Here is a 14,478-nt window from a genome sequence, read left to right as displayed (position 1 = left end):
ACAAGAACTTGATGCAAACAATATTTTGTTTTTGGAATTCTTAATTACAACTGTAAAAATTGTCTTTGATAAAGGGTAGGCAGACTAAGCGAATTTCAGTGAACAAACCATAAATCTTACGACACATTTCAGGGGAAAATCAAGTAAAAGAGAATTACTTTCACCATCCAATTTTAATTACTGTTCTTGGAAATCTCACATCCTCCCCCAAATACTGTGGCATCTTGCATGGAAGCTGGGTTACAGTCTGAACTGAGTAATCCTGTGCTATTTTTATTCCAAGGACTCCCAGTAGTAAAAAATATGCCTAGATTTTGTACCTGAGCATTCATATTTGCTCCATCTAAGTAAACTTGGCCTCCATGTTTGTGAATGAGGTCACACACATCTCCAATCTCCTCTTCAAACACACCATTGGTGGAAGGGTATGTGATCATGATGGCTGCCAAGTTCTCCTTGTGCTTGTCCACCTGGTGGCAGGGAGGGGAGAGAAAAAAAGGTCACTGAGGCTCCTAAAGCCTCTCAAGATTTTATTAAAAAATACAAGTAAAGTCAGAGTGTTTTACAGATGGAAAGCAGGCCTATCAGTAGATAGTCAAAGTTACTTATAGTCAGCAAAGGATACTGGGCTCCCTTCTTTAGCCACACCTGCTGAAAAAGAGTGATTTCTGAATAAATCAGAATTTTAAATCAGGGAAAAAGGCAGATATTAAAAGGTGTATATATATACACATATACATACATACATATACATATATGTGTGTAAAACACTCTCTTCTGGGACCTTCAGACAACCAAATGAAAATCTGGCCTTCAAGTTAATGTGAAATAATGACCATTCCCCCTACTTTCAGCAATAGAGTTCTATGACTGCCATAAAAGTTTGTCCAAATGTGGAAATGTGTCCTGCTAATCCCTTGCATTGCAAGATTCACCTGCAGTCAATATACTTAAAAAAAAGAAAAAAAGTAGTTGCCTAGCAACAACTTCCCCAGCAGAGATGGACTTGAACTTTGCTGAAAGAAGGCTGAAATGCAGTTTCAAATGCTTCACATTCATGAACATGGCTTGTTCATTTCCAGTACTAGCTGTGGACCAAAAGGATCTGCTATAAAAGAGTCTACTGTGTACAAAGACTCTTGGAGCAAATCCTGCACTAAAGATCCTCAAATTAAAAGGAATCTTACAATTGTCACATAGTTAGTGTCTGAGTGAGGAAAAAAAAATTACTTAATCCTTTCAAAGTATGTATTCAGTACTATTGCTTCATTTTTTCTTGTAGAAAAATGTGATTCAACTGCCAACACTATTACCTTCAGAGAAGAAGTGTTCCTTGAAAATCAAAGATAATTAAATACTCACCATTGCTTTTAAATGAGAAATATCAATGCTCCCATTTTTATCCACTTCAATGGGCTGAATCTTCATCCCTGCCATTTGTGCACTTGCTGGATTAGTACCATGAGCAGATTTAGGAATAAGGCAAACCTTGGAAGGGAAAGAAAAAAAGAGCCTAAAGTATAACTAGTTTAAAAAATCTTAAATGTTTTATGATCTACACTCCGCTACAATTCATTATCAAAGTTTTGAAAAGAAATCCTGATGGTACCAGCAAATTGCCTCTTTTGCAGAACAATGCAACTAAATTTTTTAAGAAAATCCATTCAGGCATCAGCATTTAAATACTCAATACCAAAGTTTCATTTGCTGTATAATCATACTTAGGGATGCAATTCCAGAATATTATTTCAGATACTTATATTTAATTTTTTTTTGCCTCACCCCACCTTTTTTTAAAACACTAATTTTTTTACAATTATCTATCACCATATATAAAATTACTTGAAAGAAAAAACTGCCTAATTCCAAATTTCCACTAAAACTTCTCGCTTCCAAACTATTTTCTTCTATAGTCTATTCAAAACAAAAATTTAGACCAAAATATTTTGGCTATAGATAAGAAACTCAAAGCTACTTGCACGTTTCGTAGAGTTAACTTCAAAAGAAAAAAAAAAAAGAGAACACTTCTATTTAAGCAAAGGTAGGCTCTTGTTAGTCATAGGAAAATTGTGCATGTGACAGGATATTTCCAGACATTTTTTAGGAATTCCACCCTTTCTAAAGACTACAAATATTTCTTTAAAAACCCAAACAAAAACAAACAAACAAAAAAGCAATCCAAAACCAAGTGAACCCATCAACCAAACAAAAACCACACAAAAAAAGCACAAAACTAAAAAAAAAAAAACCACACAAAAAAAATTTTCTTCTACTTTATTTTCCTAAGAAACTGCATGATGGCTCATGGAACTCTATCATCCACAGTGATGCTGAGACAAATGTGAATACTTCACAACACCAGAAACACAGGGATCCCAGCGCCAGCGCCAGGAAGAACTGTGCCACATCTGTAGCCATTTATCCGCATAGCTGAAATGTAAAGTGGCTCCAGATGGCCACCAAGGCCTGCTGGGTACAGACTCCACTGACCACACAAAAAGCAGGGATGTGAGCTATCAGTTCATGTCCATCCTTTTTTCCCACCAGAGGGGCACCAAATCCAAACACGGCCCAAAGAGACCCTTGAGCTGCTGCTGGTTTAATTGCTTTCTCCAGCCTAGGATGTAAAAGCACTTTGGCTGAAAGCCCACAAAATGTTGGCCTTTCTTATTTTCTTGTTCCTTTTTACACTTTCCCAAGAGTACCATGGTTTTCCTGTAACATTTGAAATCTATGAAGTGTGAGTAAAGTGCAAGCAGCCCCCAGGCTCTCCTATGCAGCTCACCTCTGGGTATTTTCAGACCACAGAAGTACCCACAGACACCCAGAGAAGCCTAAGGATCTTGCACAGAAAAAGAAATGGCAGATGACACTTAGACAATCAGAAGACAACTCTCCAAGTAATAAAATTTTAACCTCATTTCACTTCCCACTGAGTAAAACTACTCACAAAACTAAGTTTGTAACTGTAAAGAGTGGTTGCCTCCTAGTAAGTTTGATGTGATCTGGATGCAGCAGTGAAACAGAGAGAGAAGACAACACTCATAATCAGTTTTAGATGGTTTCCTCACCCAGAGGCCAGGTTTCCCAGGAGGCCAGGACAGCGATGCTTCCGTTTTGAGAGATAAATGAGTCCCAAAGCCAAGGATAAAATCAGGTTTAAGGGATATGTATTCTATTGCACTAAGCACTTTTTCCCTTCTCTCTAAAGCCAGCTGTATGGCTGTGTAAAAAACAGAAGACCTAAGTAATCTCAGACTTCCAAGAGGTTTTTTAGGTGGTCCCAAAAAATGTTCCTAAACTAACTTCCAGTGGCTTAAGTGAGAAGGTGCATATGGATAAATATTTAATGAAAGAATGATAAAGAAAAGAAAAATAGTTTTCACTGTATTATAAATATCTCTGCTGGTTCTCTAACATTTAAAATTACTCAGAATTGTGTTTATAATGGAGACTCACAGTGAAATACCCAATATCCTTTAATACAAATACCCACAGGTCACTGAAAGAACTGATTGCAGAGTTCAGAAAAGGACCCACAGTACTGCAGGGCAGCATTCCAAGTAGTATATGTGTACTGGAGGCAGACAGATCTAAAGTATGACACAACAAAATGCATCTTAACTACCCACAACTGTGATCTTTAGCTTTGAACCTACTGCTACTAAAAAGTCTCACCGTTTTGATGGGAAAGAAAGCAACTGCATCAAAAACTAGAAAGGGAGTAAGAGAAAAAAAGTAAAAGGAACACAGAAGCTTTAAAGACAACTGAAATTATAAAATGGCTTTTTTGAGAAGGATGGACAAATAACTAGAATCCAGCTAGGAAATGAGGATGGATAATAATATAACAAATAATCCCAGAGTTACCACATGATATGTCAACTGTTCATCATCTTTCAAGAGTGAGAGGGTGTCAGATGAAATTGTAAATATATCTCAATTTCCTTCCTTCCTGACTTCCCAGCTTCCCATGGCTGACGACATGGCACGTTGCTCGGGAATTAAAATGCCATAAGCATGACCTTTCCTGCTTTGCCCAGTTTCCCCTGAGCTTTTTTTGCTGAGCATGCCATTATATGGCACCAGCACCCCTTTGGTCAGGCAGGGTCAGCTGTCCTGGCTGTGTCTCTCCCAGCACCTTGCTGACACCCAGCCTCCTTGCTGGGAAAGGACAGGGTCAGGACAGGGCACTGGCAGAGAGAGAAAGCCCTGACACTGTGAAAGCACTGTTCACCATTTGCCAAGAGATCCCTCTGTCATGAACAGTGAGTGCTTCCTCCACAATTCATGTGAAGAAAGTTAAGTCCACCCTTGCCAGACTCAGTAAAATCACTCTTCCCTGTGTCAGTCTTGGGTCTGTAAAAACTTTTAAGATGTTACCAAGGATCCCAGTGGGAAGCATAGAGACTGAAAGCCTATCAGAGGTGACAATACACGACCTAGTTTCTCTCTAGGTGAGTCCCAGCTGCTGAATCTACTCTCCACTTCCCACTCAACCCTCTTCCCCACATGAGTACTGGCACTTACGGTTCGATGACGTTCTCCTTTGGCGTTTAAATAAGCTTTGATTGCAGCCAAGCCTGTGTACTCTCCCTGGGCTCCACTGAAAGAAGAACACACAAACCAGGAAGTGCCACCTCGCTGACAGAACTTCAGAACTGTCCAGCCCTAACCCTTATCCATCACTTCAGGCAAGAGTCAGCAAATTAAATGGGGCACATTCCTAAGATAAAATTACAAATGGACATGTTTAAATTAACAGCTAGATGTAAATGAAAATAGTAGATGACAAAGGTTATGCCATTTTGTAAGTTTATACTACGGTGTTAAATCCTTCTGGCGACTGAGTTATCCACATTTCTGCACCTAGCAGGAGACTCTGTGCTTAATTACAGTGAGGTAAATTAATATTGAAATGAGCAGCACAGTGTACACCATGAAACATGAAAGGTCTTTCAGTGACAGGCTCAGTGTAGAGTAAGTTCTTGCTGTTCATTTTGTATCAAAACTGCTAGTGCACATAAACAGGCTGCAGCAGCACTCCAAAAACTCTGCTTTATTGTTTTCAGTGAGCACACAGATCTCACGCATTCCTCAGTCAAACCTAGTGCACTACCTACCTACCAGTTTCAACAATTAAACACCTAGCAGGTCATACATCTTATTTCAATTCCAAATCCTTATTTTCAGTTCATGGGGGGAAATATTAAAAGAAATAAAAAGACCAAATCATTAAACTTTCAAAAGTGATGAGATAAAATAAGATACCATAGTTTTTTTAAAAAACAACTACTTAGTAATTTAATAATCTGGCATTCAAGAAAAATTTGATTTTAGAAAATGCTTCCATTTTTGGCTTGCACATTTTCTTTGGAGATAAGTTTTTGGAATCATGTCTCAAGGTGCAAACACTCGGAAAAAAAGTTCCTACCTATTTGGCTGGAAGGAGATTTTGTCATAGCCTGTAATCTCACACAGGTCCTTCTCTAAATCCTTGAAAAGCTGCTGATACCCTTGAGCTTGATCCAGAGGAACAAAAGGGTGGATGTTGGCAAATTCTCTCCATGTAATAGGCTAAAAAAATAAACCAAACAAATATATAAAGAATGCTGTAACAAAATACTCTACAGACAATTCTGTTCTGTTAAACTCTGTGAGGGAATGAAGTTGCCTTGTGGTCATTTAAGTATCAAACATGAAGTATGTTGATCTGCTGGAGGCTTGGAAGGCTCTACAGAGGGATCTGGACAGGCTGGATTGATGAGGCTAAGGCTAGTCATGTGAGGTTCAGTAAGGTCTAATGTTAACAGATTTTATGTTAACCTTTTAGCTTTTTATTTTGGTAATCAGATTACACATAAAGATTTGGATATTATGAAGAGATTACCCCCAAAGCTTAGAAGTAGCTTATAGAACACATTTGCCCCTTTCTCTCTTGCTCTTTTCTCTCTTCTCAACAGATCACCATGTCCATGTTGATGTTTAAGCCATGGGATGGTGCAAAAGCCTATAAGATAAGGGGCTAATGTGTATGTCTCAAACACTGATGGAGAGATCACTGTGAAGCCATCCAAGTATTGTTGATAAGAGCAGGCTGTGTAAATGGGCAAGAAAGAACAGGATGCAGATGGAGAAGGAGGCCACATGGAACTGCAATGAGGTTGAGAAGAGGGCATGGACTGTTCACCAAAAGTTGATCCATTGAGAGGAATCAAGATCACCAAAGACCTCCAAAGCCCTCTGACCATTTCCAGAAAGGTCTAGAAGAACTGTGCATGGCCTATGCATGATAATTAATTTGCATAGAGAGCAAGAAACTTACCTCCAGGGTTGAGAAAACTCATCTACAAATAGGTACAAGCCTCAGTGCACATGTGCCTAGCACCCTGGACACAACATCAACAACCCTACAACTGCCTGAAAGGAGGCTGCAACCAGGTGAGGGTTGGTCTCTTCCCAGGTAGTAACTGGTAAGACAAGACTGGATACAAAGAAAAATGTACTCACAGAAGGGGTTCCCAAGCATTTGAACAGCCTCCCTAAAGAGCTGCCGAACTCAACAGCCCTGAAACTGTTTGTAAGATATGTAGATATGGTGATCAGAAACAAGGTTTAGTGATGGACTCAGAAGTGCCAAGTGGACAGGCACTTCCTGCTAAGGTGGCCTTAATCTAAAGGCTGCTTTCCAATGTAAATGATTCTATGATTTTCAGTAACCATTTTCTTCAGTAACCATATTCTAACAATAGGAATATGCTTAAATGTTCTTAATTTCTCCTACTACTTAGTTTCACCTACCCTTACATAGACCTGTGGATCACAAGGTAAACAAAGAGGAGTTGCCGGGAATAACATTAGTTTTACTTACAGGAAATATACAAGACATAAAACAGTGAAGGGAAAGAGAGAAAGCAGTGAGAGAAAGGGGGCAAAGGAAACTAGCGAAAGATGAAAGTGAGAAGACAACAGGAAGAGAGCAAAGGAAGAACATTCCAAGTCAAAAAGTCATTTGGTAATCAAATAGCCTGGCTAAAGCTCTGCTTCATGTGCTATAAGCTGGAAAAATGGGTATCTGGGGACTCTTCGGCTGGGGAAAATGGGGAAAATTATCCTAAGAAATTGCAAACTGAAAAAGAAGCATGAATTGTCTGTCCCATCTGAATCTTTCCATATTTCTGAGGATTTGATTTTAAGATCTGTAAAGCAGGCAGAATTTAGGTAATGCAACATTGCTTGAGGGAACAGGACTGTGATACCTAATTCCAAAAATTATTTTCATCTTTTTTTTTCAATATCGAGTCTTCAAAACCACATACTCTCCTACTGTTGTTGCAGTCCTGCTTGTGCTTTTCAGAATGTTTTCTTAGTGGAAAAGGGAGAGGGTGACTTCAACTACCCCTGAAACTGCCTCCTCAGGTGAAGTATTAGAGCAAGAACAGGCTTTACTTCCCTAGAATGATGCTGGCTAGACAGTTTACTCATGTGGCTATCAAGTGAGACAGTATTATTGCAACTTACTGCGAGTTCAGCTGAACTATTGAGCTTCATTGTGCAGGACCCCTAAAAATACAAACACACATCAGTATTTATTGAAATACATAAACACATAGGTGAGTACATAATTTTTGTCTTTTCTTTTTGGTAGATACCTACCAAGGGAATCATGCTGTGAACAAGAGAAATATCTTTGTTTTCTAATCTTTTCATGTACCGCACAATATTTGTCTCAGAGTGATAGCTGGAGAACACAAAACACAGTGTTAAGGCAAGCAGATCAGCTGTACCAGCTGCTACACAGGAAAAGAACACAAAAAGGAAGAAAGACTGAGGATAGTTATTAATATATACTGAGTAGTTCTTTTGAAACCGGCACTTTAGGCTTGCTAACAGCAGCACAGATTAAAAATGCTTATTATTATCTCAGTAACACAATCAGTAAATATGGAATACAAGGATACCATGTCCTCAAATGGTAGGTTGTACAATGCAGCAGATTAATGGAAAGGCACATTCCCTCAGTGGTCATGAGTACTGCGCTGCTCATTTAAAAATGAGAGGATAACCAAAAGTGCTACTAAATATCTTATTTTAGAGTAATAAGTTACTGTATGAATCTAGGTACAAAACTGTCCTCAACTGACTCCACTGCCTTTTTTGAAAGGAGATATTTCAGATTCCCTAAAAATAGCAAAGATCAATTCAGATTCCCTAAAAGTAGCAATCAGACATTCACAAACCTGTTGAAAACCTGGTGTGTCAAGAATTTGGAAGTTCTCTTAAATGGGGTGCTAAGGATGCCTTTGGTTTCCTCACCCATACCTTCAGCAATTAGCTCCTTCAACAAAAAGAAATAGAGTCAAATATGTTCATGGAATTTTTAAAAATTTTTTTTTGTACTCAGCTTCCATTAGAACTAGCTTATGAACCAGTTTACCTCCAGGATTTAGTCAGCTTTTAAGGTAAAACCCCCACCTTTAATATCATATGTATCTGTATATACCTAGCATGACAACAGCAATATATTAAAACTGGGTAGCTTTAGTCTCAGTAGTCCTCACTCATCTTGTAGCTATTGCTGCTAAATGCTAATGGCACGAAACAAAAATTCCAGTGGGGAAAGAAATAACTGACCCCATGTCCTAACCATCACAGAGCAAGTAATACCCTAAATGCAAGGTGTCCAAGCTGACCAAAAGAACTTAGTGTTGCAACCAGAAAACGGCATTATATAAATCCTTTATTTAGCACTATCTCTTTATATAAGAGAGGATCTGAAATTCTTAACATTTACCAAATGGTCATCATATAGAAACCCACTATGCAAGACCAGTTTTGGTTTTCATTAAATTCTGGAAACATTCAGGTAATTTAATCCACATGGACCTATTATGTACTTACAGAAGAAGACTCGCAACCAAAAATCCATAGTATGTCATCTAGATCTTTCTCATTTACAGTTTCATCAAGTGATACTCCAAGCTATGGATAAAAGCACCAGTAATTACTCAAAGCTGTTTATTCTAGAGACATAATACATTTGTTTTGGTCAAGAAAAACTTTCCAGAAACACAAGAGGAAAAAAAAAATCGATCTACCCAACAATATGCAAACATACATATTTATAGATATTTATGATATATAAATTTATTTTATTTATATAACCTTTTCCAGTTCTTTCCTTTACCCTCCTAAACCATCCAAGCCAGATGGATCAGAAACTTTGATACTCGTGACCTCCTCCTTTCTAGTGTTTCTAAGTGTTTTCTACTTAATAGGAAAATTGTCCATTTTCCTGTAACCCCTTCCCCCTATTCCAATTTACAGAACATACTACACTTTGTTAACACCCCTTTAGTGCCAACGAAAATGTGGTGTAGATTTCAGCCTGCCTTCAAACACTGCCACAGGACCTGAATTCTGGATGTCACCTTGTATTTCATCATTAAATTTTAGAGTCTCTCCACTCTACCCCTTAGTGGCATATTTAACATGAAAGATTAGATAGTCCTTTTAATTGGCATAAAACGAAAACACAATCGTTATTTCTGGAAGTTCAGTGAGTCACTTAACAAGTTCATTCTTTATATTATCTCTATAATTGATGGATACACCTGAGCAAATTACAAGATCTTAAATAATTTTTCTTCTGTTTAGCACATATAATGATTAGAAACTTAATGAAGAAAATGTCATACTACAAAATTTCTGAATTTATCAAAGGTTTAGAAAGTTGCTTACTCTGCCATCACTATAAATCCGAAAATTTATCTTTCTAAGAGCTGCCCTGTCCAAAACCTCTTTGACTGAGCATCCACACGTGATCGTCAAGGTATCAAAGAACAGATCATGATGTAGTTTATGACCAGCTCGCCTGAGACCTATAAAAAACAGTAAGTTAATTCTATTATATGCACAGTGTATTGTTTGCTCAGGGGGCAGTTACAGAGCAATACTATGTATCTCATAAATGAATGCTTTTACAGAATAAAGCAAAATATGCCCCTTGTCTAAAGAGCAGCAAAATCAACGTCTTTTTATTGAAATGTTACTGTGTATGAAATGCAACTAAATCAGATTCAAACCTAAGTAATAATGCAGATTGAGTCTAGGGAAGGTAATTCTGATCTATCAAATCTGACATATATACAGCAGCAGAGTTGGTATATAAATGCAATAAGGACAAAATAATAAGACTGGAAAGATATTAATGGATATTAACTGCCACAGAGCTTGCCATAACAAAGTTAAAAGTCTTTTTTGCCATAGCAAGAGGTCTTCTGGCTAAACTGGCAAATAGAGTATGGATATTTCTTACAGTAATCCCTTGGTTCCAAACATTCCAGTTTTGTATAGCTCCTTCTGACAACATGGTAGTATTATCAGTGGATAAAAACCCCTCCCAGACCACATAGTCCAGGTGCAATCATTATTTTCTGCTACAGATTTCGTGCTTTTCTTCAGCTGTTAAGCTTTGGGATTTCAATGTTTGTAGCAGATATGATACTCCACCCAATTTAACTGAAATGTTTCTATTGCTTTAATATAATTTATTACCTTCCTTTGCTATGTTATTTATACTCTGTGCAGACTTCTGTGGGTAAGCTAGGATGGTCCATCAAAAGAAGTAGATGCTGCAAACAGCAGTTCAACAGTACCATCTAGGGACTCACTCTGTAGACTTCTGTTAGTTTCCCAAGAAAACAGAAGCAACGCCTGCTAGTTCTTATCACACAGACGTCTTATTCTTGGATGTCATTACCAGAACTACACAAAAACCATCAGCTGGGAATTTTGTATTAAAATGGCATCTCTCAAGTTGAGAGAGCACGCATCAGATGGACACCCCTGCCTCCGCCCTGTAAGTTTATTTAAGATGTGTTTTTTAAGGGGTAGGGATTTTGGAACAGTTTCTGTAAACGTTAAGTACGCACCTTCAGCCAAGATTAGAGCAGCATTGTGTACTCGTCTTGCAATGTGCCTTAGTCCATCAGACCCATGGTATATACCAAACATGGCTGACATGTTGGCCAGGAGAGCCTAGGACCCAAACACAGTTCAGAACATTGTTATTGTGAGCAAAGAGTACTTCATTTAAGTTTGGTGTAAAGTTTCCTTAGCACCCAGAGACAAACACATATCCTCAGCTGATGTTATAGCTACTCATCTTGCCTACGAAACAAAAGAAGGGAAAGTCAAAATGCTTTTATGAAACTGTAAGGACTGATTATGAATTCAGTGCTGTTTGAAATGTAATTGTTTTAGCAATTAACATGTACTTAAATTCAACTACTGCAACAAAGATGCTTAAAGACTATAAAGTCAAGGATCAGTACAAAAAAAAATATAGAGTATTCTCCTGAATACTAAGTATATAAACTTGTGTCAATAATAATCTCTTCTCAAAATCTGTCACAACTTTAAGAGCAGGAGGAAAGCAATGATAGGAGCAAAAAACGTTAATGACTCTGTCTGGCTGGAGATCTGTGGAAGTATGCTTAAAATAACTATTTTGGATACCGTTGGAACTCTGATACTTACTTACTTAATCATGGTATTTTCCTGTAAAGATATTGCCTTAGTGATGTAATACTCTTGCATCAAATTGCATAGACAAAAATGTAAGTTGGGACAATTTGAGTAATTAGTCTTACAAATTAAAAGTTTATTTCTTCTGCCTTGAGTTGGAAATTTCAGACCATTGGAATTCCCTTCTACTTTATGAAGAGTTCTGTCTAGTTTATAGCAAACATGCCACTACTCAGTAGTGTTTATGTTACAAGACAGACAGATTCGTGACACTGCAAGAATTCAGTACTACAGTAAGGAAACAGACAGTAAAACTCTCTTTTCAAGCAGACCTCATCATTCAAAACAAATTAACAAAGACCAGAATATTTCTATGTCCTTCATTTTTCTACTAAAATCTCTCTAAAGTATAGGTAACTCATTGTTCAACTGTTCCTTTCTTGCCCTGAAAATAAAGTGTAAGTTACCTGTGCTGTGCAGATGTTGCTGGTAGCTTTATCCCTCCTGATGTGCTGTTCTCGTGTTTGTAAAGCAAGCCGGTACACTTCCTTCCCACTTGCATCTCTAAGCCACAAGTGAAAATGTTGTTTCTGTTACTTTAAAATTACAGTTATTTATGACACAGGACTTTATGCATGCTAACCTGAAACTAGTTATCTATCCTCAGAGACAGAAGGGTGCTGGAGGGAACGAAGCATACGTCAGGACAGTTGCAATACCAAAGAGAGCAAGACTAAAGCACCTCTAGATTTCTGTTTATATCGTGGTTGGTCAGGTAAAGCACACAGTGAAATTCTAAGCAAACTACAGGAAATTTGGTATTTGCCTTAAAATGACACAGATTATTGCAGCTATTTTAACTGAAAAATAATGTAAATTAATTATTCCTAAGCTTATTGATAACTGTGAATGTTTTAGTTATTTCAGTTACTGAAGTACTTCTGGATAGCTTCTTTGTCACCTCTGTGACAAAGACATGCAGTCTTCCTAGTGAAAACTGCTTTGCATTTCAATTATAACTAGTTTGACATCTTGTCAAAATACACAGTACATCGCCATCACCAACTATAAGAAGCAGATTTTGCTCACTATTTCTCTGCATAACTATAATTTGAACTAGATGATTTTGGAGGTTCACTTAATTTTCTACTTTCCAATTATGTTTTATAAGATTGGATGACAGAGAAAAAGTCAGTACAGAATATGTGGAGTAAGTTAGCTTGCAAAGCCTCCTGCCATCACAATGAATCCACTCTTCATCTCTTCATCCCACAATGCCACAAGAACTATAAACAGTTTCACACAAATAGAATTCTTGAAGCTTGCTTCCTCAAAACCGAAGGCAACTTTTAGTCTCACAGTTTTCAAAAAAATAGGGTGCTCAGTACAACACCATGGTCACCTGCTGTTCCCAAAGGCTGCACAAGATGGTCATAGGGTGGTTTTTCATGGTTTCTTATGTGTTACTAGGATCTCTGAGGGGAGACTTTAGACAGGATATCAGGTAAAAGATTTTCAAAGAAAGGGTTCTAAAGCATTGGAACAGGCTGCCCAGCAAGTGACAGCATCACTATCCCTGGAAGTGTTCAAAAATTGTGTGGATATGGCACTAGAGAATATGGTTTAGTGGTGAACACTGTGGTAGGTTGATAGTTGGACAAGATGCCCTTGAAGGTTCTTCTGACCTTAAGGATTCTAAGACTCTATGACTTCAATCTTCACTTAATGGCCGAGGGAGCCCTTACCTTGTGACACCCACCATTCTGCCCGGCATCATTCTCACTAGATTTTCCTTGACAGCAAAGAATGCTGCGTGGGGTCCCCCATAGCACAGCGGGACACCAAACCTCTGGGAGTTACCCAGGACAACATCTACCCCAAACTCTCCAGGAGGCTTCAGAATACAGAGGGCCAGGAGGTCAGTAGCACAGCAGGCGAGAGTCTGAGAACAGAAATGCACAAGGCAGTCAGCCTCTCTTCTAAAGGAATGGTGTTTACATGGGAGCTAGGTTTTTTAATTTAGTTTCAAAGAGTTCCACATCACTTGCATGGGGTTGAAGTGCAAGGGTTGTAATGGTTACGAACTGCACGTAGCTGAGATGGTATCTCATTAACACTTGCAAGGCTGCTTGATGCATCAGATTGATATCTGTGCGACCAATAAAATTTACCCCATTCTGATGAGCTCTTTCAACAAGTTCAGAGAAGTCTTCAATCTTCCCTTCAGTGTCTGGATACTGAAATAACACTCCACTGACATCCTTTCCACTGAAATCCATCTCATGGGGTAATTTGAGCTCCGTAATAACACCTGTATAACTGGAAACAAAGACATGCAGAAGGTAAAATATTCAAACCACCTCCAGCCTTGGAGTGATACTTAATAAGATGTTTTCATGGACTCATATATGACTCTTTTCTTTAACATACAGAGAGTTGAACATCTTTGCAGCACTAAACACTGAGAAAGTTTCACATCATGGTATATAGTACTGAAGAAGAATTGCATTTGATATCACCATCAGAAATACAGAGCAAAGCAAATAGAGAATGCTTAAGATACTTGCTTCCTAGTAAAAGAAAAAAATGACCAAATTGAATTAAACAGTCAAATGTATATAGTTGTGCAACAATTTAAAGGAAAAAATAAATATTTTCTTTTTAAACAGCTTTAATTTCTTTGCAGTTGTATTTGAACTAGAAGTAATGCCAAATGATAACAGACTTCTGCTTTTAGTTTGCAAAGAAAGCACAGGCCAGAAAAGCAAAAAGGTACAGATGGAAAATGATTCAGTGTAAGGGAAAAAATATGGTGGAAAATGGAGGAAAACATTACTTTGCTCTTGTTTGGACCACTGCTATAGTTTGAGGGTGGCATCGGGCATCTACATAGAACTTTCTCCTTTTGTTGTGTCTGTTAAAAAAAGAAAAAAAAGGTTTACATATCAA

At 37.9% G+C, this 14,478-nt stretch overlaps 1 protein-coding gene across 1 annotated transcript in view; it reads right to left on the bottom strand.

The window, feature by feature from the left end:
• Nucleotides 1-14,478, bottom strand: part of GLDC (glycine decarboxylase) — a 38,990-nt gene that overhangs the window by 7,297 nt on the left and 17,215 nt on the right. The window contains exons 5-18 of the mRNA XM_030236987.2: nt 14,366-14,443; nt 13,701-13,848; nt 13,275-13,471; nt 11,997-12,093; nt 10,935-11,040; nt 9,742-9,881; nt 8,902-8,982; nt 8,241-8,338; nt 7,657-7,741; nt 7,522-7,563; nt 5,435-5,577; nt 4,531-4,606; nt 1,363-1,488; nt 321-470 (exon numbers count right to left, since the gene is read on the bottom strand). Of these exons, the coding sequence (XP_030092847.2) occupies nt 321-470; nt 1,363-1,488; nt 4,531-4,606; nt 5,435-5,577; nt 7,522-7,563; nt 7,657-7,741; nt 8,241-8,338; nt 8,902-8,982; nt 9,742-9,881; nt 10,935-11,040; nt 11,997-12,093; nt 13,275-13,471; nt 13,701-13,848; nt 14,366-14,443 (1,567 nt within the window). The remainder of the gene's footprint in view (nt 1-320; nt 471-1,362; nt 1,489-4,530; nt 4,607-5,434; nt 5,578-7,521; nt 7,564-7,656; nt 7,742-8,240; nt 8,339-8,901; nt 8,983-9,741; nt 9,882-10,934; nt 11,041-11,996; nt 12,094-13,274; nt 13,472-13,700; nt 13,849-14,365; nt 14,444-14,478) is intronic.

The sequence above is a fragment of the Serinus canaria genome, chromosome Z, assembly GCF_022539315.1.
Source record: "Serinus canaria isolate serCan28SL12 chromosome Z, serCan2020, whole genome shotgun sequence".
Lineage (NCBI taxonomy): Eukaryota > Metazoa > Chordata > Aves > Passeriformes > Fringillidae > Serinus > Serinus canaria.
This window is presented reverse-complemented; position numbering and strand designations above follow the sequence as displayed.